Source organism: Entelurus aequoreus, unplaced genomic scaffold (assembly GCF_033978785.1).
Source record: "Entelurus aequoreus isolate RoL-2023_Sb unplaced genomic scaffold, RoL_Eaeq_v1.1 HiC_scaffold_31, whole genome shotgun sequence".
NCBI lineage: Eukaryota > Metazoa > Chordata > Actinopteri > Syngnathiformes > Syngnathidae > Entelurus > Entelurus aequoreus.
The window spans coordinates 582,460-607,485 of record NW_026907963.1 but is presented as its reverse complement, the minus strand read 5'-3'; the positions used below and the strand labels follow the sequence as shown (position 1 = coordinate 607,485).

General features: G+C 37.9%; 1 protein-coding gene and 1 long non-coding RNA gene across 8 annotated transcripts in view; one reads left to right on the top strand and one right to left on the bottom strand.

The window, feature by feature from the left end:
- Nucleotides 1-25,026, bottom strand: part of LOC133645288 (uncharacterized) — a 166,356-nt gene that overhangs the window by 11,276 nt on the left and 130,054 nt on the right. The gene's annotated exons all lie outside the window — the stretch shown is intronic.
- LOC133645290 (uncharacterized) lies at nucleotides 19,061-21,495 on the top strand. Of its 2 annotated transcripts, XM_062040172.1 has the most exons (3): nucleotides 19,061-19,401; nucleotides 19,467-19,583; nucleotides 19,720-21,495. In XM_062040172.1, exons 1-3 carry the CDS (start codon nucleotides 19,086-19,088, stop codon nucleotides 20,022-20,024), a joined length of 738 nt encoding a protein of 245 aa, XP_061896156.1. In that variant the 5' UTR covers nucleotides 19,061-19,085; the 3' UTR covers nucleotides 20,025-21,495. The 2 variants fall into 2 exon arrangements, with proteins under 2 accessions (XP_061896156.1, XP_061896155.1); XM_062040171.1 differs by having other exon boundaries at nucleotides 19,061-19,583; nucleotides 19,680-21,495.

The window sequence follows — 25,026 nt, the reverse complement described above, 5'->3', positions numbered from 1 at the left end:
TTTGTAAAAAAAAAAGTTTTCCCAAAAAAAGCATTTTATGCCATTTTTAGGTTTTGTAGGGACTCCTGATGACGTTTTGAGACATCTCCTACAACTACAGCACCAGAATTGTACTGCTGAAGCAAGTCCGTTTTTTGGAATTTTTACGACAGGGTCCCCCCTTACGACATTTTAGCAAAAAATATTTTTCGTAAAAAATGCATTTTCTTACATTTACGGGTTTAGTCGGGACTCCTGAGGACGTTTTGAGACATCTCCTACAACTACAGCACCAGAATTGTGCTGCTGAAGCAAGTCTGTTTTTTTTAAAAAAAAATTGTAAAAAAAAAGTTTTCCCAAAAAAGCCTTTTATGCCATTTTTAGGTTTTGTAGGGACTCCTGATGACGTTTTGAGACATCTCCTACAACTACAGCACCAGAATTGTACTGCTGAAGCAAGTCCGTTTTTTGGCATTTTTACGACAGGGTCCCCCCTTACGACATTTTAGCAAAAAATGTTTTTCTTAAAAAATGCATTTTCTTACATTTTCTTACATTTACGGGTTTAGTCGGGACTCCTGATGACGTTTTGAGACATCTCCTACAACTACAGCACCAGAATTGTGCTGCTGAAGCAAGTCCGTTTTTTGGCATTTTTACGACAGGGTCCCCCCTTACGACATTTTAGCAAAAAATGTTTTTCGTAAAAAATGCATTTTCTTACATTTTCTTACATTTACCGGTTTAGTCGGGACTCCTGATGACGTTTTGAGACATCTCCTACAACTACAGCACCAGAATTGTGCTGCTGAAGCAAGTCCGTTTTTTGGAATTTTTTTTTGTAAAAAAAAAGTTTTCCCAAAAAAAGCATTTTATGCCATTTTTAGGTTTTGTAGGGACTCTTGATGACGTTTTGAGACATCTCCTACAACTACAGCACCAGAATTGTGCTGCTGAAGCAAGTCAGTTTTTTGGAATTTTTACGACAGGGTCCCCCCTTACGACATTTTAGCAAAAAATGTTTTTCGTAAAAAATGCATTTTCTTACATTTACGGGTTTAGTCGGGACTCCTGATGACGTTTTGAGACATCTCCTACAACTACAGCACCAGAATTGTACTGCTGAAGCAAGTCCGTTTTTTGGCATTTTTACGACAGGGTCCCCCCTTACGACATTTTAGCAAAAAATGTTTTTCTTAAAAAATGCATTTTCTTACATTTTCTTACATTTACGGGTTTAGTCGGGACTCCTGATGACGTTTTGAGACATCTCCTACAACTACAGCACCATAATTGTGCTGCTGAAGCAAGTCAGTTTTTTGGAATTTTTACGACAGGGTCCCCCCTTACGACATTTTAGCAAAAAATGTTTTTCGTAAAAAATGCATTTTCTGACATTTTCTTACATTTACGGGTTAAGTCGGGACTCCTGATGGCGTTTTGAGACACCTCCTACAACTACAGCACCAGAATTGTGCTGCTGAAGCAAGTCTGTTTTTTGAATTTTTTTTTGTAAAAAAAAAGTTTTCCCAAAAAAAGCATTTTATGCCATTTTTAGGTTTTGTAGGGACTCCTGATGACGTTTTGAGACATCTCCTACAACTACAGCACCAGAATTGTACTGCTGAAGCAAGTCGGTTTTTTGGCATTTTTACGACAGGGTCCCCCCTTACGACATTTTAGCAAAAAATGTTTTTCTTAAAAAATGCATTTTCTTACATTTTCTTACATTTACGGGTTTAGTCGGGACTCCTGATGACGTTTTGAGACATCTCCTACAACTACAGCACCAGAATTGTGCTGCTGAAGCAAGTCCGTTTTTTGGAATTTTTTTTTGTAAAAAAAAAGTTTTCCCAAAAAAAGCATTTTATGCCATCTTTAGGTTTTGTAGGGACTCCTGATGACGTTTTGAGACATCTCCTACAACTACAGCACCAGAATTGTGCTGCTGAAGCAAGTCAGTTTTTTGGAATTTTTACGACAGGGTCCCCCCTTACGACATTTTAGCAAAAAATGTTTTTCTTAAAAAATGCATTTTCTTACATTTTCTTACATTTACGGGTTTAGTCGGGACGCCTGATGACGTTTTGAGACATCTCCTACAACTACAACACCAGAATTGTGCTGCTGAAGCAAGTCTGTTTTTTGAATTTTTTTTTGTAAAAAAAAAGTTTTCCCAAAAAAAGCATTTTATGCCATTTTTAGGTTTTGTAGGGACTCCTGATGACGTTTTGAGACATCTCCTACAACTACAGCACCAGAATTGTGCTGCTGAAGCAAGTCAGTTTTTTGGAATTTTTACGACAGGGTCCCCCCTTACGACATTTTAGCAAAAAATGTTTTTCTTAAAAAATGCATTTTCTTACATTTACGGGTTTAGTCGGGACTCCTGATGACGTTTTGAGACATCTCCTACAACTACAGCACCAGAATTGTGCTGCTGAAGCAAGTCAGTTTTTTGGAATTTTTACGACAGGGTCCCCCCTTACGACATTTTAGCAAAAAATGTTTTTCGTAAAAAATGCATTTTCTTACATTTTCTTACATTTACGGGTTTAGTCGGGACTCCTGATGACGTTTTGAGACATCTCCTACAACTACAGCACCAGAATTGTGCTGCTGAAGCAAGTCTGTTTTTTGAATTTTTTTTTGTAAAAAAAAAGTTTTCCCAAAAAAAGCATTTTATGCCATTTTTAGGTTTTGTAGGGACTCCTGATGACGTTTTGAGACATCTCCTACAACTACAGCACCAGAATTGTACTGCTGAAGCAAGTCCGTTTTTTGGCATTTTTACGACAGGGTCCCCCCTTACGACATTTTAGCAAAAAATGTGTTTCGTAAAAAATGCATTTTCTTACATTTTCTTACATTTACGGGTTTAGTCGGGACTCCTGATGACGTTTTGAGACATCTCCTACAAATACAGCACCAGAATTGTGCTGCTGAAGCAAGTCCGTTTTTTGGAATTTTTTTTTGTAAAAAAAAAGTTTTCCCAAAAAAAGCATTTTATGCCATTTTTAGGTTTTGTAGGGACTCCTGATGACGTTTTGAGACATCTCCTACAACTACAGTACCAGAATTGTACTGCTGAAGGAAGTCCGTTTTTTTGGCATTTTTACGACATTTTAGCAAAAAACTTTTTTCTTAAAAAATGCATTTTCTTACATTTTCTTACATTTACGGGTTTAGTCGGGACTCCTGATGACGTTTTGAGACATCTCCTACAACTACAGCACCAGAATTGTACTGCTGAAGCAAGTCCGTTTTTTGGCATTTTTACGACAGGGTCCACCCTTACGACATTTTAGCAAAAAATGTTTTTCTTAAAAAATGCATTTTCTTACATTTTCTTACATTTACGGGTTTAGTCGGGACTCCTGATGACGTTTTGAGACATCTCCTACAACTACAGCACCAGAATTGTGCTGCTGAAGCAAGTCCGTTTTTTGGCATTTTTACGACAGGGTCCCCCCTTACGACATTTTAGCAAAAAATGTTTTTCGTAAAAAATGCATTTGCTTACATTTTCTTACATTTACGGGTTTAGTCGGGACTCCTGATGACGTTTTGAGACATCTCCTACAACTACAGCACCAGAATTGTGCTGCTGAAGCAAGTCTGTTTTTTGAATTTTTTTTTGTAAAAAAAAAGTTTTCCCAAAAAAAGCATTTTATGCCATTTTTAGGTTTTGTAGGGACTCCTGATGACGTTTTGAGACATCTCCTACAACTACAGCACCAGAATTGTACTGCTGAAGCAAGTCCGTTTTTTGGCATTTTTACGACAGGGTCCCCCCTTACGACATTTTAGCAAAAAATGTTATTCGTAAAAAAATGCATTTTCTTACATTTTCTTACATTTACGGGTTTAGTCGGGACTCCTGATGACGTTTTGAGACATCTCCTACAACTACAGCACCAGAATTGTGCTGCTGAAGCAAGTCTGTTTTTTGTAAAAATTTTTGTAAAAAAAAAGTTTTCCCAAAAAAAGCATTTTATGCCATTTTTAGGTTTTGTAGAGACTCCTGATGACGTTTTGAGACATCTCCTACAACTACAGCACCAGAATTGTACTGCTGAAGCAAGTCCGTTTTTTGGCATTTTTACGACAGGGTCCCCCCTTACGACATTTTAGCAAAAAATGTTTTTCGTAAAAAATGCATTTTCTTACATTTTCTTACATTTACGGGTTTAGTCGGGACTCCTGATGACGTTTTGAGACATCTCCTACAACTACAGCACCAGAATTGTGCTGCTGAAGCAAGTCTGTTTTTTGAAATTTTTTTTGTAAAAAAAAAGTTTTCCCAAAAAAAGCATTTTATGCCATTTTTAGGTTTTGTAGGGACTCCTGATGACGTTTTGAGACATCTCCTACAACTACAGCACCAGAATTGTACTGCTGAAGCAAGTCCGTTTTTTGGAATTTTTACGACAGGGTCCCCCCTTACGACATTTTAGCAAAAAATATTTTTCGTAAAAAATGCATTTTCTTACATTTACGGGTTTAGTCTGGACTCCTGAGGACGTTTTGAGACATCTCCTACAACTACAGCACCAGAATTGTGCTGCTGAAGCAAGTCTGTTTTTTTAAAAAAAAATTTGTAAAAAAAAAGTTTTCCCAAAAAAGCCTTTTATGCCATTTTTAGGTTTTGTAGGGACTCCTGATGACGTTTTGAGACATCTCCTACAACTACAGCACCAGAATTGTACTGCTGAAGCAAGTCCGTTTTTTGGCATTTTTACGACAGGGTCCCCCCTTACGACATTTTAGCAAAAAATGTTTTTCTTAAAAAATGCATTTTCTTACATTTTCTTACATTTACGGGTTTAGTCGGGACTCCTGATGACGTTTTGAGACATCTCCTACAACTACAGCACCAGAATTGTGCTGCTGAAGCAAGTCCGTTTTTTGGCATTTTTACGACAGGGTCCCCCCTTACGACATTTTAGCAAAAAATGTTTTTCGTAAAAAATGCATTTTCTTACATTTTCTTACATTTACGGGTTTAGTCGGGACTCCTGATGACGTTTTGAGACATCTCCTACAACTACAGCACCAGAATTGTGCTGCTGAAGCAAGTCCGTTTTTTGGAATTTTTTTTTGTAAAAAAAAAGTTTTCCCAAAAAAAGCATTTTATGCCATTTTTAGGTTTTGTAGGGACTCTTGATGACGTTTTGAGACATCTCCTACAACTACAGCACCAGAATTGTGCTGCTGAAGCAAGTCTGTTTTTTGAATTTTTTTTTGTAAAAAAAAAGTTTTCCCAAAAAAAGCATTTTATGCCATTTTTAGGTTTTGTAGGGACTCCTGATGACGTTTTGAGACATCTCCTACAACTACAGCACCAGAATTGTACTGCTGAAGCAAGTCGGTTTTTTGGCATTTTTACGACAGGGTCCCCCCTTACGACATTTTAGCAAAAAATGTTTTTCTTAAAAAATGCATTTTCTTACATTTTCTTACATTTACGGGTTTAGTCGGGACTCCTGATGACGTTTTGAGACATCTCCTACAACTACAGCACCAGAATTGTGCTGCTGAAGCAAGTCCGTTTTTTGGAATTTTTTTTTGTAAAAAAAAAGTTTTCCCAAAAAAAGCATTTTATGCCATCTTTAGGTTTTGTAGGGACTCCTGATGACGTTTTGAGACATCTCCTACAACTACAGCACCAGAATTGTGCTGCTGAAGCAAGTCAGTTTTTTGGAATTTTTACGACAGGGTCCCCCCTTACGACATTTTAGCAAAAAATGTTTTTCGTAAAAAATGCATTTTCTTACATTTTCTTACATTTACGGGTTTAGTCGGGACTCCTGATGACGTTTTGAGACATCTCCTACAACTACAGCACCAGAATTGTGCTGCTGAAGCAAGTCTGTTTTTTGAGGTTTTTTTTGTAAAAAAAAAGTTTTCCCAAAAAAAGCATTTTATGCCATTTTTAGGTTTTGTAGGGACTCCTGATGACGTTTTGAGACATCTCCTACAACTACAGCACCAGAATTGTGCTGCTGAAGCAAGTCAGTTTTTTGGAATTTTTACGACAGGGTCCCCCCTTACGACATTTTAGCAAAAAATGTTTTTCTTAAAAAATGCATTTTCTTACATTTACGGGTTTAGTCGGGACTCCTGATGACGTTTTGAGACATCTCCTACAACTACAGCACCAGAATTGTGCTGCTGAAGCAAGTCAGTTTTTTGGAATTTTTACGACAGGGTCCCCCCTTACGACATTTTAGCAAAAAATGTTTTTCGTAAAAAATGCATTTTCTTACATTTTCTTACATTTACGGGTTTAGTCGGGACTCCTGATGACGTTTTGAGACATCTCCTACAACGACAGCACCAGAATTGTACTGCTGAAGCAAGTCCGTTTTTTGGCATTTTTACGACAGGGTCCCCCCTTTCGACATTTTAGCAAAAAATGTTTTTCTTAAAAAATGCATTTTCTTACATTTTCTTACATTTACGGGTTTAGTCGGGACTCCTGATGACGTTTTGAGACATCTCCTACAACTACAGCACCAGAATTGTGCTGCTGAAGCAAGTCTGTTTTTTGAATTTTTTTTTGTAAAAAAAAAGTTTTCCCAAAAAAAGCATTTTATGCCATTTTTAGGTTTTGTAGGGACTCCTGATGACGTTTTGAGACATCTCCTACAACTACAGCACCAGAATTGTACTGCTGAAGCAAGTCGGTTTTTTGGCATTTTTACGACAGGGTCCCCCCTTACGACATTTTAGCAAAAAATGTTTTTCTTAAAAAATGCATTTTCTTACATTTTCTTACATTTACGGGTTTAGTCGGGACTCCTGATGACGTTTTGAGACATCTCCTACAACTACAGCACCAGAATTGTGCTGCTGAAGCAAGTCCGTTTTTTGGAATTTTTTTTTGTAAAAAAAAAGTTTTCCCAAAAAAAGCATTTTATGCCATCTTTAGGTTTTGTAGGGACTCCTGATGACGTTTTGAGACATCTCCTACAACTACAGCACCAGAATTGTGCTGCTGAAGCAAGTCAGTTTTTTGGAATTTTTACGACAGGGTCCCCCCTTACGACATTTTAGCAAAAAATGTTTTTCGTAAAAAATGCATTTTCTTACATTTTCTTACATTTACGGGTTTAGTCGGGACTCCTGATGACGTTTTGAGACATCTCCTACAACTACAGCACCAGAATTGTGCTGCTGAAGCAAGTCTGTTTTTTGAGGTTTTTTTTGTAAAAAAAAAGTTTTCCCAAAAAAAGCATTTTATGCCATTTTTAGGTTTTGTAGGGACTCCTGATGACGTTTTGAGACATCTCCTACAACTACAGCACCAGAATTGTGCTGCTGAAGCAAGTCAGTTTTTTGGAATTTTTACGACAGGGTCCCCCCTTACGACATTTTAGCAAAAAATGTTTTTCTTAAAAAATGCATTTTCTTACATTTACGGGTTTAGTCGGGACTCCTGATGACGTTTTGAGACATCTCCTACAACTACAGCACCAGAATTGTGCTGCTGAAGCAAGTCAGTTTTTTGGAATTTTTACGACAGGGTCCCCCCTTACGACATTTTAGCAAAAAATGTTTTTCGTAAAAAATGCATTTTCTTACATTTTCTTACATTTACGGGTTTAGTCGGGACTCCTGATGACGTTTTGAGACATCTCCTACAACGACAGCACCAGAATTGTACTGCTGAAGCAAGTCCGTTTTTTGGCATTTTTACGACAGGGTCCCCCCTTTCGACATTTTAGCAAAAAATGTTTTTCTTAAAAAATGCATTTTCTTACATTTTCTTACATTTACGGGTTTAGTCGGGACTCCTGATGACGTTTTGAGACATCTCCTACAACTACAGCACCAGAATTGTGCTGCTGAAGCAAGTCCGTTTTTTGGCATTTTTACGACAGGGTCCCCCCTTACGACATTTTAGCAAAAATGTTTTTCGTAAAAAATGCATTTTCTTACATTTTCTTACATTTACGGGTTTAGTCGGGACTCCTGATGACGTTTTGAGACATCTCCTACAACTACAGCACCAGAATTGTGCTGCTGAAGCAAGTCCGTTTTTTGGAATTTTTTTTTGTAAAAAAAAAGTTTTCCCAAAAAAAGCATTTTATGCCATTTTTAGGTTTTGTAGGGACTCTTGATGACGTTTTGAGACATCTCCTACAACTACAGCACCAGAATTGTGCTGCTGAAGCAAGTCAGTTTTTTGGAATTTTTACGACAGGGTCCCCCCTTACGACATTTTAGCAAAAAATGTTTTTCGTAAAAAATGCATTTTCTTACATTTTCTTACATTTACGGGTTTAGTCGGGACTCCTGATGACGTTTTGAGACATCTCCTACAACTACAGCACCATAATTGTGCTGCTGAAGCAAGTCTGTTTTTTGAATTTTTTTTTGTAAAAAAAAAGTTTTCCCAAAAAAAGCATTTTATGCCATTTTTAGGTTTTGTAGGGACTCCTGATGACGTTTTGAGACATCTCCTACAACTACAGCACCAGAATTGTACTGCTGAAGCAAGTCGGTTTTTTGGCATTTTTACGACAGGGTCCCCCCTTACGACATTTTAGCAAAAAATGTTTTTCTTAAAAAATGCATTTTCTTACATTTTCTTACATTTACGGGTTTAGTCGGGACTCCTGATGACGTTTTGAGACATCTCCTACAACTACAGCACCAGAATTGTGCTGCTGAAGCAAGTCCGTTTTTTGGAATTTTTTTTTGTAAAAAAAAAGTTTTCCCAAAAAAAGCATTTTATGCCATCTTTAGGTTTTGTAGGGACTCCTGATGACGTTTTGAGACATCTCCTACAACTACAGCACCAGAATTGTGCTGCTGAAGCAAGTCTGTTTTTTGAGGTTTTTTTTGTAAAAAAAAAGTTTTCCCAAAAAAAGCATTTTATGCCATTTTTAGGTTTTGTAGGGACTCCTGATGACGTTTTGAGACATCTCCTACAACTACAGCACCAGAATTGTGCTGCTGAAGCAAGTCAGTTTTTTGGAATTTTTACGACAGGGTCCCCCCTTACGACATTTTAGCAAAAAATGTTTTTCTTAAAAAATGCATTTTCTTACATTTTCTTACATTTACGGGTTTAGTCGGGACGCCTGATGACGTTTTGAGACATCTCCTACAACTACAACACCAGAATTGTGCTGCTGAAGCAAGTCTGTTTTTTGAATTTTTTTTTGTAAAAAAAAAGTTTTCCCAAAAAAAGCATTTTATGCCATTTTTAGGTTTTGTAGGGACTCCTGATGACGTTTTGAGACATCTCCTACAACTACAGCACCAGAATTGTGCTGCTGAAGCAAGTCAGTTTTTTGGAATTTTTACGACAGGGTTCCCCCTTACGACATTTTAGCAAAAAATGTTTTTCTTAAAAAATGCATTTTCTTACATTTACGGGTTTAGTCGGGACTCCTGATGACGTTTTGAGACATCTCCTACAACTACAGCACCAGAATTGTGCTGCTTAAGCAAGTCAGTTTTTTGGAATTTTTACGACAGGGTCCCCCCTTACGACATTTTAGCAAAAAATGTTTTTCGTAAAAAATGCATTTTCTTACATTTTCTTACATTTACGGGTTTAGTCGGGACTCCTGATGACGTTTTGAGACATCTCCTACAACTACAGCACCAGAATTGTGCTGCTGAAGCAAGTCCGTTTTTTGGCATTTTTTTTTGTAAAAAAAAAGTTTTCCCAAAAAAAGCATTTTATGCCATTTTTAGGTTTTGTAGGGACTCTTGATGACGTTTTGAGACATCTCCTACAACTACAGCACCAGAATTGTGCTGCTGAAGCAAGTCAGTTTTTTGGAATTTTTACGACAGGGTCCCCCCTTACGACATTTTAGCAAAAAATGTTTTTCGTAAAAAATGCATTTTCTTACATTTACGGGTTTAGTCGGGACTCCTGATGACGTTTTGAGACATCTCCTACAACTACAGCACCAGAATTGTACTGCTGAAGCAAGTCCGTTTTTTGGCATTTTTACGATAGGGTCCCCCCTTACGACATTTTAGCAAAAAATGTTTTTCGTAAAAAATGCATTTTCTTACATTTTCTTACATTTACGGGTTTAGTCGGGACTCCTGATGACGTTTTGAGACATCTCCTACAACTACAGCACCATAATTGTGCTGCTGAAGCAAGTCTGTTTTTTGAATTTTTTTTTGTAAAAAAAAAGTTTTCCCAAAAAAAGCATTTTATGCCATTTTTAGGTTTTGTAGGGACTCCTGATGACGTTTTGAGACATCTCCTACAACTACAGCACCAGAATTGTGCTGCTGAAGCAAGTCAGTTTTTTGGAATTTTTACGACAGGGTCCCCCCTTACGACATTTTAGCAAAAAATGTTTTTCGTAAAAAATGCATTTTCTTACATTTACGGGTTTAGTCGGGACTCCTGATGACGTTTTGAGACATCTCCTACAACTACAGCACCAGAATTGTACTGCTGAAGCAAGTCCGTTTTTTGGCATTTTTACGATAGGGTCCCCCCTTACGACATTTTAGCAAAAAATGTTTTTCGTAAAAAATGCATTTTCTTACATTTTCTTACATTTACGGGTTTAGTCGGGACTCCTGATGACGTTTTGAGACATCTCCTACAACTACAGCACCATAATTGTGCTGCTGAAGCAAGTCTGTTTTTTGAATTTTTTTTTGTAAAAAAAAAGTTTTCCCAAAAAAAGCATTTTATGCCATTTTTAGGTTTTGTAGGGACTCCTGATGACGTTTTGAGACATCTCCTACAACTACAGCACCAGAATTGTGCTGCTGAAGCAAGTCAGTTTTTTGGAATTTTTACGACAGGGTCCCCCCTTACGACATTTTAGCAAAAAATGTTTTTCTTAAAAAATGCATTTTCTTACATTTTCTTACATTTACGGGTTAAGTCGGGACTCCTGATGACGCTTTGAGACATCTCCTACAACTACAGCACCAGAATTGTGCTGCTGAAGCAAGTCTGTTTTTTGAATTTTTTTTTGTAAAAAAAAAGTTTTCCCAAAAAAAGCATTTTATGCCATTTTTAGGTTTTGTAGGGACTCCTGATGACGTTTTGAGACATCTCCTACAACTACAGCACCAGAATTGTACTGCTGAAGCAAGTCGGTTTTTTGGCATTTTTACGACAGGGTCCCCCCTTACGACATTTTAGCAAAAAATGTTTTTCTTAAAAAATGCATTTTCTTACATTTTCTTACATTTACGGGTTTAGTCGGGACTCCTGATGACGTTTTGAGACATCTCCTACAACTACAGCACCAGAATTGTGCTGCTGAAGCAAGTCCGTTTTTTGGAATTTTTTTTTGTAAAAAAAAAGTTTTCCCAAAAAAAGCATTTTATGCCATCTTTAGGTTTTGTAGGGACTCCTGATGACGTTTTGAGACATCTCCTACAACTACAGCACCAGAATTGTGCTGCTGAAGCAAGTCAGTTTTTTGGAATTTTTACGACAGGGTCCCCCCTTACGACATTTTAGCAAAAAATGTTTTTCGTAAAAAATGCATTTTCTTACATTTTCTTACATTTACGGGTTTAGTCGGGACTCCTGATGACGTTTTGAGACATCTCCTACAACTACAGCACCAGAATTGTGCTGCTGAAGCAAGTCAGTTTTTTGGAATTTTTACGACAGGGTCCCCCCTTACGACATATTAGCAAAAAATGTTTTTCTTAAAAAATGCATTTTCTTACATTTTCTTACATTTACGGGTTTAGTCGGGACGCCTGATGACGTTTTGAGACATCTCCTACAACTACAGCACCAGAATTGTGCTGCTGAAGCAAGTCTGTTTTTTGAATTTTTTTTTGTAAAAAAAAAGTTTTCCCAAAAAAAGCATTTTATGCCATTTTTAGGTTTTGTAGGGACTCCTGATGACGTTTTGAGACATCTCCTACAACTACAGCACCAGAATTGGGCTGCTGAAGCAAGTCAGTTTTTTGGAATTTTTACGACAGGGTCCCCCCTTACGACATTTTAGCAAAAAATGTTTTTCGTAAAAAATGCATTTTCTTACATTTTCTTACATTTACGGGTTTAGTCGGGACTCCTGATGACGTTTTGAGACATCTCCTACAACTACAGCACCAGAATTGTGCTGCTGAAGCAAGTCCGTTTTTTGGAATTTTTTTTTGTAAAAAAAAAGTTTTCCCAAAAAAAGCATTTTATGCCATTTTTAGGTTTTGTAGGGACTCCTGATGACGTTTTGAGACATCTCCTACAACTACAGCACCAGAATTGTACTGCTGAAGCAAGTCGGTTTTTTGGCATTTTTACGACAGGGTCCCCCCTTACGACATTTTAGCAAAAAATGTTTTTCTTAAAAAATGCATTTTCTTACATTTTCTTACATTTACGGGTTTAGTCGGGACTCCTGATGACGTTTTGAGACATCTCCTACAACTACAGCACCAGAATTGTGCTGCTGAAGCAAGTCTGTTTTTTGAATTTTTTTTTGTAAAAAAAAAGTTTTCCCAAAAAAAGCATTTTATGCCATTTTTAGGTTTTGTAGGGACTCCTGATGACGTTTTGAGACATCTCCTACAACTACAGCACCAGAATTGTGCTGCTGAAGCAAGTCAGTTTTTTGGAATTTTTACGACAGGGTCCCCCCTTACGACATTTTAGCAAAAAATGTTTTTCGTAAAAAATGCATTTTCTTACATTTTCTTACATTTACGGGTTTAGTCGGGACTCCTGATGACGTTTTGAGACATCTCCTATAACTACAGCACCAGAATTGTGCTGCTGAAGCAAGTCTGTTTTTTGAATTTTTTTTTGTAAAAAAAAATTTTTCCCAAAAAAAGCATTTTATGCCATTTTTAGGTTTTGTAGGGACTCCTGATGACGTTTTGAGACATCTCCTACAACTACAGCACCAGAATTGTGCTGCTGAAGCAAGTCAGTTTTTTGGAATTTTTACGACAGGGTCCCCCCTTACGACATTTTAGCAAAAAATGTTTTTCGTAAAAAATGCATTTTCTTACATTTACGGGTTTAGTCGGGACTCCTGATGACGTTTTGAGACATCTCCTACAACTACAGCACCAGAATTGTGCTGCTGAAGCAAGTCCGTTTTTTGGAATTTTTTTTTGTAAAAAAAAAGTTTTCCCAAAAAAAGCATTTTATGCCATTTTTAGGTTTTTTAGGGACTCCTGATGACGTTTTGAGACATCTCCTACAACTACAGCACCAGAATTGTACTGCTGAAGCAAGTCCGTTTTTTGGCATTTTTACGACAGGGTCCCCCCTTACGACATTTTAGCAAAAAATGTTTTTCTTAAAAAATGCATTTTCTTACATTTTCTTACATTTACGGGTTTAGTCGGGACTCCTGATGACGTTTTGAGACATCTCCTACAACTACAGCACCAGAATTGTGCTGCTGAAGCAAGTCAGTTTTTTGGAATTTTTACGACAGGGTCCCCCCTTACGACATTTTAGCAAAAAATGTTTTTCGTAAAAAATGCATTTTCTTACATTTTCTTACATTTACGGGTTTAGTCGGGACTCCTGATGACGTTTTGAGACATCTCCTACAACTACAGCACCAGAATTGTGCTGCTGAAGCAAGTCTGTTTTTTGAATTTTTTTTTGTAAAAAAAAAGTTTTCCCAAAAAAAGCATTTTATGCCATTTTTAGGTTTTGTAGGGACTCCTGATGACGTTTTGAGACATCTCCTACAACTACAGCACCAGAATTGTGCTGCTGAAGCAAGTCAGTTTTTTGGAATTTTTACGACAGGGTCCCCCCTTACGACATTTTAGCAAAAAATGTTTTTCGTAAAAAATGCATTTTCTTACATTTTCTTACATTTACGGGTTTAGTCGGGACTCCTGATGACGTTTTGAGACATCTCCTACAACTACAGCACCAGAATTGTGCTGCTGAAGCAAGTCTGTTTTTTGAATTTTTTTTGTAAAAAAAAAGTTTTCCCAAAAAAAGCATTTTATGCCATTTTTAGGTTTTGTAGGGACTCCTGATGACGTTTTAAGACATCTCCTACAACTACAGCACCAGAATTGTGCTGCTGAAGCAAGTCAGTTTTTTGGAATTTTTACGACAGGGTCCCCCCTTACGACATTTTAGCAAAAAATGTTTTTCGTAAAAAATGCATTTTCTTACATTTTCTTACATTTACGGGTTTAGTCGGGACTCCTGATGACGTTTTGAGACATCTCCTACAACTACAGCACCAGAATTGTGCTGCTGAAGCAAGTCTGTTTTTTGAATTTTTTTTTGTAAAAAAAAAGTTTTCCCAAAAAAAGCATTTTATGCCATTTTTAGGTTTTGTAGGGACTCCTGATGACGTTTTGAGACATCTCCTACAACTACAGCACCAGAATTGTACTGCTGAAGAAAGTCTGTTTTTTGAATTTTTTTTTGTAAAAAAAAAAGTTTTCCCAAAAAAAGCATTTTATGGCATTTTTAGGTTTTGTAGGGAGTCCTGATGACGTTTTGAGACATCCCCTACAACTACAGCACCAGAATTGTACTGCTGAAGCAAGTCGTTTTTTTGGCATTTTTACGACAGGGTCCCCCCTTACGACATTTTAGCAAAAAATGTTTTTCTTAAAAAATGCATTTTCTTACATTTTCTTACATTTACGGGTTTAGTCGGGACTCCTGATGACGTTTTGAGACATCTCCTACAACTACAGCACCAGAATTGTGCTGCTGAAGCAAGTCTGTTTTTTGAATTTTTTTTTGTAAAAAAAAAGTTTGCCCAAAAAAAGCATTTTATGCCATTTTTAGGTTTTGTAGGGACTCCTGATGACGTTTTGAGACATCTCCTACAACTACAGCACCAGAATTGTGCTGCTGAAGCAAGTCAGTTTTTTGGAATTTTTACGACAGGGTCCCCCCTTACGACATTTTAGCAAAAAATGTTTTTCGTAAAAAATGCATTTTCTTACATTTACGGGTTTAGTCGGGACTCCTGATGACGTTTTGAGACATCTCCTACAACTACAGCACCAGAATTGTGCTGCTGAAGCAAGTCCGTTTTTTGGAATTTTTTTTTGTAAAAAAAAAGTTTTCCCAAAAAAAGCATTTTATGCCATTTTTAGGTTTTTTAGGGACTCCTGATGACGTTTTGAGACATCTCCTACAACTACAGCACCAGAATTGTACTGCTGAAGCAAGTCCGTTTTTTGGCATTTTTACGACAGGGTCCCCCCTTACGACATTTTAGCAAAAAATGTTTTTCTTAAAAAATGCATTTTCTTACATTTTCTTACATTTACGGGTTTAGTCGGGACTCCTGATGACGTTTTGAGACATCTCCTACAACTACAGCACCAGAATTGTGCTGCTGAAGCAAGTCAGTTTTTTGGAATTTTTACGACAGGGTCCCCCCTTACGACATTTTAGCAAAAAATGTTTTTCGTAAAAAATGCATTTTCTTACATTTTCTTACATTTACGGGTTTAGTCGGGACTCCTGATGACGTTTTGAGACATCTCCTACAACTACAGCACCAGAATTGTGCTGCTGAAGCAAGTCTGTTTTTTGAATTTTTTTTTGTAAAAAAAAAGTTTTCCCAAAAAAAGCATTTTATGCCATTTTTAGGTTTTGTAGGGACTCCTGATGACGTTTTGAGACATTTCCTACAACTACAGCACCAGAATTGTGCTGCTGAAGCAAGTCTGTTTTTTGAATTTTTTTTTGTAAAAAAAAAAGTTTTCCCAAAAAAAGCATTTTATGGCATTTTTAGGTTTTGTAGGGAGTCCTGATGACGTTTTGAGACATCCCCTACAACTACAGCACCAGAATTGTACTGCTGAAGCAAGTCGTTTTTTTGGCATTTTTACGACAGGGTCCCCCCTTACGACATTTTAGCAAAAAATGTTTTTCTTAAAAAATGCATTTTCTTACATTTTCTTACATTTACGGGTTTAGTCGGGACTCCTGATGACGTTTTGAGACATCTCCTACAACTACAGCACCAGAATTGTGCTGCTGAAGCAAGTCTGTTTTTTGAATTTTTTTTGTAAAAAAAAAGTTTTCCCAAAAAAAGCATTTTATGCCATTTTTAGGTTTTGTAGGGACTCCTGATGACGTTTTGAGACATCTCCTACAACTACAGCACCAGAATTGTGCTGCTGAAGCAAGTCAGTTTTTTGGAATTTTTACGACAGGGTCCCCCCTTACGACATTTTAGCAAAAAATGTTTTTCGTAAAAAATGCATTTTCTTACATTTTCTTACATTTACGGGTTTAGTCGGGACTCCTGATGACGTTTTGAGACATCTCCTACAACTACAGCACCAGAATTGTGCTGCTGAAGCAAGTCTGTTTTTTGAATTTTTTTTTGTAAAAAAAAAGTTTTCCCAAAAAAAGCATTTTATGCCATTTTTAGGTTTTGTAGGGACTCCTGATGACGTTTTGAGACATCTCCTACAACTACAGCACCAGAATTGTACTGCTGAAGAAAGTCTGTTTTTTGAATTTTTTTTTGTAAAAAAAAAAGTTTTCCCAAAAAAAGCATTTTATGGCATTTTTAGGTTTTGTAGGGAGTCCTGATGACGTTTTGAGACATCCCCTACAACTACAGCACCAGAATTGTACTGCTGAAGCAAGTCGTTTTTTTGGCATTTTTACGACAGGGTCCCCCCTTACGACATTTTAGCAAAAAATGTTTTTCTTAAAAAATGCATTTTCTTACATTTTCTTACATTTACGGGTTTAGTCGGGACTCCTGATGACGTTTTGAGACATCTCCTACAACTACAGCACCAGAATTGTGCTGCTGAAGCAAGTCTGTTTTTTGAATTTTTTTTTGTAAAAAAAAAGTTTTCCCAAAAAAAGCATTTTATGCCATTTTTAGGTTTTGTAGGGACTCCTGATGACGTTTTGAGACATCTCCTACAACTACAGCACCAGAATTGTGCTGCTGAAGCAAGTCAGTTTTTTGGAATTTTTACGACAGGGTCCCCCCTTACGACATTTTAGCAAAAAATGTTTTTCGTAAAAAATGCATTTTCTTACATTTTCTTACATTTACGGGTTTAGTCGGGACTCCTGATGACGTTTTGAGACATCTCCTACAACTACAGCACCAGAATTGTGCTGCTGAAGCAAGTCTGTTTTTTGAATTTTTTTTTGTAAAAAAAAAGTTTTCCCAAAAAAAGCATTTTATGCCATTTTTAGGTTTTGTAGGGACTCCTGATGACGTTTTGAGACATCTCCTACAACTACAGCACCAGAATTGTACTGCTGAAGAAAGTCTGTTTTTTGAATTTTTTTTTGTAAAAAAAAAAGTTTTCCCAAAAAAAGCATTTTATGGCATTTTTAGGTTTTGTAGGGAGTCCTGATGACGTTTTGAGACATCCCCTACAACTACAGCACCAGAATTGTACTGCTGAAGCAAGTCGTTTTTTTGGCATTTTTACGACAGGGTCCCCCCTTACGACATTTTAGCAAAAAATGTTTTTCTTAAAAAATGCATTTTCTTACATTTTCTTACATTTACGGGTTTAGTCGGGACTCCTGATGACGTTTTGAGACATCTCCTACAACTACAGCACCAGAATTGTGCTGCTGAAGCAAGTCTGTTTTTTGAATTTTTTTTTGTAAAAAAAAAGTTTTCCCAAAAAAAGCATTTTATGCCATTTTTAGGTTTTGTAGGGACTCCTGATGACGTTTTGAGACATCTCCTACAACTACAGCACCAGAATTGTGCTGCTGAAGCAAGTCAGTTTTTTGGAATTTTTACGACAGGGTCCCCCCTTACGACATTTTAGCAAAAAATGTTTTTCGTAAAAAATGCATTTTCTTACATTTACGGGTTTAGTCGGGACTCCTGATGACGTTTTGAGACATCTCCTACAACTACAGCACCAGAATTGTGCTGCTGAAGCAAGTCCGTTTTTTGGAATTTTTTTTTGTAAAAAAAAAGTTTTCCCAAAAAAAGCATTTTATGCCATTTTTAGGTTTTTTAGGGACTCCTGATGACGTTTTGAGACATCTCCTACAACTACAGCACCAGAATTGTACTGCTGAAGCAAGTCCGTTTTTTGGCATTTTTACGACAGGGTCCCCCCTTACGACATTTTAGCAAAAAATGTTTTTCTTAAAAAATGCATTTTCTTACATTTTCTTACATTTACGGGTTTAGTCGGGACTCCTGATGACGTTTTGAGACATCTCCTACAACTACAGCACCAGAATTGTGCTGCTGAAGCAAGTCAGTTTTTTGGAATTTTTACGACAGGGTCCCCCCTTACGACATTTTAGCAAAAAATGTTTTTCGTAAAAAATGCATTTTCTTACATTTTCTTACATTTACGGGTTTAGTCGGGACTCCTGATGACGTTTTGAGACATCTCCTACAACTACAGCACCAGAATTGTGCTGCTGAAGCAAGTCTGTTTTTTGAATTTTTTTTTGTAAAAAAAAAGTTTTCCCAAAAAAAGCATTTTATGCCATTTTTAGGTTTTGTAGGGACTCCTGATGACGTTTTGAGACATTTCCTACAACTACAGCACCAGAATTGTGCTGCTGAAGCAAGTCTGTTTTTTGAATTTTTTTTTGTAAAAAAAAAAGTTTTCCCAAAAAAAGCATTTTATGGCATTTTTAGGTTTTGTAGGGAGTCCTGATGACGTTTTGAGACATCCCCTACAACTACAGCACCAGAATTGTACTGCTGAAGCAAGTCGTTTTTTTGGCATTTTTACGACAGGGTCCCCCCTTACGACATTTTAGCAAAAAATGTTTTTCTTAAAAAATGCATTTTCGACTTCCGGTTAAGATGTGAAGGAGGGAGGACGCGTCCGAGCGACTCTCCGTGAATTTGACACTCAAATTGTATAAAAACCACATATTGTGAGGAAATTCGAGTTGAAAGGAGAACATAAGTGATTATAGGCACACTATGGCTTCGCGGGGCGGCAAAACTCCACAGCAGGGGATAAAGGCGCACTTTACTCGGCATAGTAAAACTACCACTACAAACAGTGGGACTAGCTTAGCCTCTCCAGCTAGTAGCTCTGTAGCTGCTAAAGAGGCTAATGCTGGTAGCATGACCGCAGCCAGCCTACCCCCAGAAATGGAGAGCCTACACCGACTCATGACCGCATTAATGGAGAATATAATAGCTCCGCTGAAGAGGACCATGGATGAAGTGAAGATAATTGTGGAGGATCAAGGCAAAAGGATCGTCGACTTGGAAGAAAACGCAACGCAGCTAACTGAACGAGTCACCGCTCTTGAGGCTATATGTGAGCAGCTCTTGACCCAGAACGAGTCACTGAACGAACGCATGGAAGACGCCTCTAACAGGTCTAGACGCTGCAACCTGCGCGTCACGAACGTACTACCGAGTCCTGGGGAAAGGAACGACTGTGTTCAATTCATGCAAAACTTTTTTGCCACAGTACTTGGGGACGTGTTCACCGAGCCACCCATACTAGACAGAGCGCACAGGATCGGTAAGGAAAATCCGGGGCCCAACCCGAGGCCTAGAGTGATGATTGTCCGCTTCCATTACTTTCAGGACAAGATGCGTGCACTACGGGCAGACAGGAGCCTGCTACAATGGAAGGGACAGAAAATTATGCTCTATCCAGATTATGCGCCAGCTACTGTGAAACTTCGTGCCACATTCACCAAGGTAAAAGCTCAAATGTGGAAGAAGAATGTCCGATTCCGCCTCGTCTTTCCAGCTGTTTTAAAGGTGGAATTTAAAAACAAAACGCATGCATTCAAGACCGCTGATGAAGCACAACGATTCTATGACCGGCGTATAGCCAGACTCCCGGACATGGAGAGAAACACAACTACCAAACCAGCGAGAAGAGGGCGCGCCACCACCCAGGAGAGAGGCGACACCGGCCGGGAGAGAGAGGAGGAGAACGGCGCTGGACTAGGCAACGAAGAGGATGGAACGCACGGGAAGAACGGTCCGGGAGGAGAGGACGAGGCGATGGGAGGCATCAGCGTGGAAGGAGAATATAACGACGAGGTGAACGACGGCGAAGAAGAAGACGGCGGCAGCGGCAGCGAGTCCGGAGACAACATGGGGGCTCTGGACGAGAATGACGGTACTGAGTAGCATTGATCCGAGAAATGGGGTAAGAACACCACTACAACTGACACTTATGTAAATAGACACATCCACGGTTGCCTGCCAAGGAAATGGACACATTGAAGGGAATAGACTGATGGGAAACGGACAGAGATTTACTTTCTTTTGGACTTTTGCAAGAACTTGGGACTCACGGGGGGGAGGGGGATGGTCAGGGGAAATAAGGGAAACGCTGGTATGGTTTATTGGTTTAGTCTATGTTTGAACTCTCATTCTATAAGATATTAGATCTGGAATCAGATAGAATACAAACCTTTTTTTTTGTTTTGTTCTGTTTGTGTGTGTGTGTGTGTATGTGGGTGTGTGTGTGTGTGGGTGTGTGCGTGTGTGTGTATCCATTCATACATATGTGTGTGGGTGCGTGCGTGAGTATCCACATCAGGACATGGATCGTGTGTGGGTGCTTTTGTGGGAATGTGGGCAAGTTCGCATGTTTTTGTATGCATATGTATGTGTGAATGGGATTTTACGTGGGTATCTGATAAACATTTAGAAGCACTACATGTTTGTAATGATCCTTTATGTATTTTACTGTAAACCTTTTTTATTTATATTTTCCACGGAGGGAGAGAGGAAAGATGACGGTATAAGGGAGAATGTATAATATTTAAGGGACTAAATTGGTTGAACATTGGATATCATACAGGCGACAAAACATTATGGAACCTGATCTGTACAGGGTTCAACTTGAATATCTTTTCATACTCTTGTGTACTAAAAGAGGGATTTGGAAGGCATTTCCCCTTCGTCTCAGCTCGATTGTTGTCTCTGCTTTCACCACCTATTTCCCTCTCTCCCTCTATATTTTTCTATTTGTTTATATTTTTTATTATTTTCTATTTTATTACTCAGTTGTACTGCATATATGTTGAGGATGAGACCGATCTATATATACATCAATATTATGGATAAGTTGTTGACTTTGTTTTACACTGGACATGCTAGCGTAGAGGGGCTCCCCTGTCCTCGTTCCCGGTGGGCTTGTCTCCGGGGCGCTGTGGTGGGTGCTGCCGTAGCTGGGTCGACAGCCGGTTTAGTGTTGTGGTGCTGCGGTGGCGCCCGTTGGGGCGCTCGGGAGACAGGTCTATACGTACCCTGGTGCAATGGAAGTAGTTTGATATGCGAAATGAATACTACCACATTCCTTTTTTCAAGTGAATATATGCGTGGTTGTGGGTGAGTGCGTATATGTATTTACATGTATGTGCACATATAGGTCCGCATATATATTACCGGTTTTTTTCTGTTTTGTTTTTTTGTCTCTCATGTTCAAAAAAGAACACTGGTTACTAGGTAGTATAACTAGGAATATGCTCTCTGTCCTGATATAGATATAATCCCAGAGATTTAACTTTGATATAGAATCATGAACCGTGGATATTGATACTTTTTGTTTTCTTATTGGAACATTGACTTTTCTCCTATATACCCTCTTAGGGGTTTTTGTCTATCTTTTCTTTTATTCTAACTCACAATGTTATGGTTGAGGGACCTGTGTAGAGGAGAGTCGCTCGCTGTGCGATAGAGATAGGAAATGGTTAAAGCTAGCCAGGTTGAGGATTGGAGAGGATCACGCGAGCGAGCCTCTGTACCTTGGGGGTCATCTTTTGTTTCTTGTTTTATTTTTATTTTTATTTTCTTCATTATTCAAAAAAATTTAACTGAAACATGCAACAGACGTGATACAGGGAAGACAGAAAAAGTACGAAAGGAAAACCTTTATGCAAAGTAATGAAGTAAGGGTGGTGTCATTGAATGTTAATGGGTTAAACAATCCGATTAAGAGAAGCAAAGTCTTGGCTAAATTCAAAAAGGAAAAGATGCAGGTAATATATTTACAGGAAACGCACTTATCTAAACAGGAACATGAAAAATTCAGGAAACTCGGGTACAACAATACATTTTACAGTACATTCTTAAAACAGAGTAATAGGAGGGGTGTCGCCATATTAATATCGAACTCAGTTAAATTTGAATTAATCAAGGAAATATGTGATAAAGAGGGGAGATATATAATAGTGAAAGGGAAATTGGAAAACCAAACAGTAACGTTAATTAATGTCTATGTCCCCCCAGATAGCGGTAAATCCACGTATGAGAAAATATTTGATGTTATTAACAAAGAAGCAGAGGGGGTTTGGCTGTGTGGAGGTGACATTAATCTGACTTTGAATTATAACTTAGACACGACAAGCACGATTAGAAGTAAGGAACACATTAGCAAATATGTGAACATAATGATGAAGGAATTGGGAATAATAGACATATGGAGAGAACTACACCCGTTGGAGAAGGACTATACTCATTACTCAGCACCACATCAAATGTACAGTAGAATAGATATGTATCTGATGAACAAAGAAGAAATACACAGAGTGAAGGAGTGCAACATAGGAGTAACGGATCTCTCAGACCATAGTGCCATATACTTGACAATTCATCTAAATAGTAGGAAGAAAAACACGTTATGGAGATTGAATGTGGGCATCCTGAATAGTGAAAGTGTGATAGAATCAACAAAAAAAGATATAACCTCATATTTAGAAGAGAATGATAACGGGGAGGTGGAGCCGACAATTTTATGGGATGCTCTGAAGGCGGTCTTAAGGGGGAAGTTGATAGCTCAAACATCTTTTATGAAAAAGGCAAGATTAGAATTATATCAAAAACGAATCGGAAAATTGAAAGATTTGGAACAACAACATAAAACAGTGGGAACCTCTGAGATAATGGATCAGATTAAAGACATGAGAAAAAAAGTAAACGAAATGCTTATGGATGAGGTCGAAAAAAAGACCAGGTTTGTGAAACAAACATACTACGAGGGAGGCTCTAAAGCAACAAAGATGTTAGCTAGGAGACTGAAAAAACAACAAACATTAAATAATATTCACAAAATAAGGGACCCCAAGACCAACAACCTATTATACGATCCAGAAGCGATTGAAAACGTATTTGAAAATTATTATCGAACACTATATACACAACCAGTTGCGGCAAGAGAGGAGGAAATGGAACTTCTCTTAAATTCATTGGACCTGCCTTCATTGGGAGTTAGCCAAAACAAGATGCTAAACGCTAATATAACAATTGGGGAAATTGAAGAAGCAATACAAAGGACCAAAAATAACAAATCCCCGGGGACAGATGGCTTTAGTGCCGAATTTTACAAGACATTTAAAGAAGAGTTGATTCCCTTATTACAGACCTCCTTTAATTACACCCTTAAAAAAGGAAAAATTCCCCCCTCATGGAAAGAAGCGATTATATCAGTAATACATAAAGAAGGTAAAGATAAAGAAGACTGTAACAATTATAGACCTATTTCGCTACTGAATGTGGACTACAAGTTGTATACATCTATTATTTCAAAAAGGTTTGAAAACTTTATGTCGGATCTAATAGAGGACTGCCAAACTGGATTTATTAGGGAAAGACAAACTCAGGATAACATAAGGAGAGCCTTACATTTAGTTGATGAAATACAGAAGACAAAAACAAGTGCTATGCTCGTGAGTGTTGATGCTCACAAAGCATTCGACAGTGTAAATTGGTTATACCTGTATAAAGTAATGGAAAGACTAGGCTTTAATAAAAAATCAGTACAGATAATAAAGTCACTATACCAAGAACCATCAGCTAGAGTCAAAATAAATGGAAGTCTTTCGAAAAGCTTCAAATTGGAGAGGTCTACCAGGCAGGGTTGCTGTTTATCCCCGACGTTATTCGCATTATTTATAGAACCATTAGCCCAACTGATTAGAGAAAACAAGGAAATTAAAGGTATACAGATTAGACATAATGAACACAAGGTGGGGCTTTTTGCAGACGATGTACTGATCTATCTCCGAGATCCAGAAGAAACATTCCCTAGATTAATGAGAACCCTCGAAGATTATGGACGATATTCGGGGTATAAGTTAAATGTCACAAAAACACAAATATTATTGTTAAACTATAACCCCTCATTAGAAATTAGAGAGACGTATAAACTAAATTGGGACCTGGAAATGGTCAAATATTTGGGAGTTAATATAACAAAGGAAAGAGATAAACTATATGAAGCCAACTATGGGTCGATAAATCTGAGGCTTAAAATGGATCTGGAGAGATGGTCAGTGCTGTGTCTGGACTTAAGCTCAAGAATAGAAATAATCAAGATGAATGTGTTGCCGAGACTCTTGTACTTGTTTCAATCCCTACCAGTAGCAGTACCACAAATACAATTTGATGAGTGGGATAAAAATATATCGAGATTCATATGGGGGGGTAAAAGACCCAGAATTAGGTTCGAAACTCTCCAGCTGCCCAAGGTAAAAGGGGGAATGGCATTGCCAAATCTGAAAGAATATTTCCATGCAGCCCAACTTCGGTATCTAGTATGCTGGTGTAGACCAGAATACGAAGCGAAATGGAAGGGAATTGAATTAGACCAGGGGAGAGATCTTATCCAAAACTTGTTGGCAAATAAAACAATAGAAAAGAGAGTAGAGGCAGAACTGAGTCCGATTACTAAATTTACAATTGGAATTTGGAATAATATCTCAAAAAAATACAAATTAGAGGATGAAAGAAAGATACTAGGATGGTTGACACGTGATCCCAATTTCAAGCCTGGGTTCGAAGATCATCGGTTTAAACAGTGGGAACGAAAAGGCTTGACGGCAATGTGCACACTGTTGGAAGATGGGCAGATGAGGAGTTTCGAAGACCTACGGGCGACATATGATCTAGACAAACATGAGTTCTTCCGGTATTTACAGATAAGGGACTACTATATTAAAAAAATTAAAAGGGCATCAATGAACCCGCTAATTAGAATAATGGTACAAGCTTATAATAATAAAAAATGTAGAGTGATCTCAGCTGTTTACCAGGGATTGATGACAAGCAAGGGGACTTCAACCATGTACATTAAAGAGAAATGGGAAAGAGGATTTGGGGAGCAGATCACTGAAAAGGACTGGTA

What these genes read in the sequence shown, in the direction of transcription:
- LOC133645290 (XM_062040171.1), top strand. Translation starts at nt 19,086, where the DNA reads ATGGATGAAGTGAAGATAATTGTGGAGGATCAAGGCAAAAGGATCGTC. An exon ending in TTCGTGCCACATTCACCAAG is followed by an intron (nt 19,584 to 19,679) that starts GTAAAAGCTCAA and finishes CATGCATTCAAG; the next exon opens with ACCGCTGATGAAGCACAACG.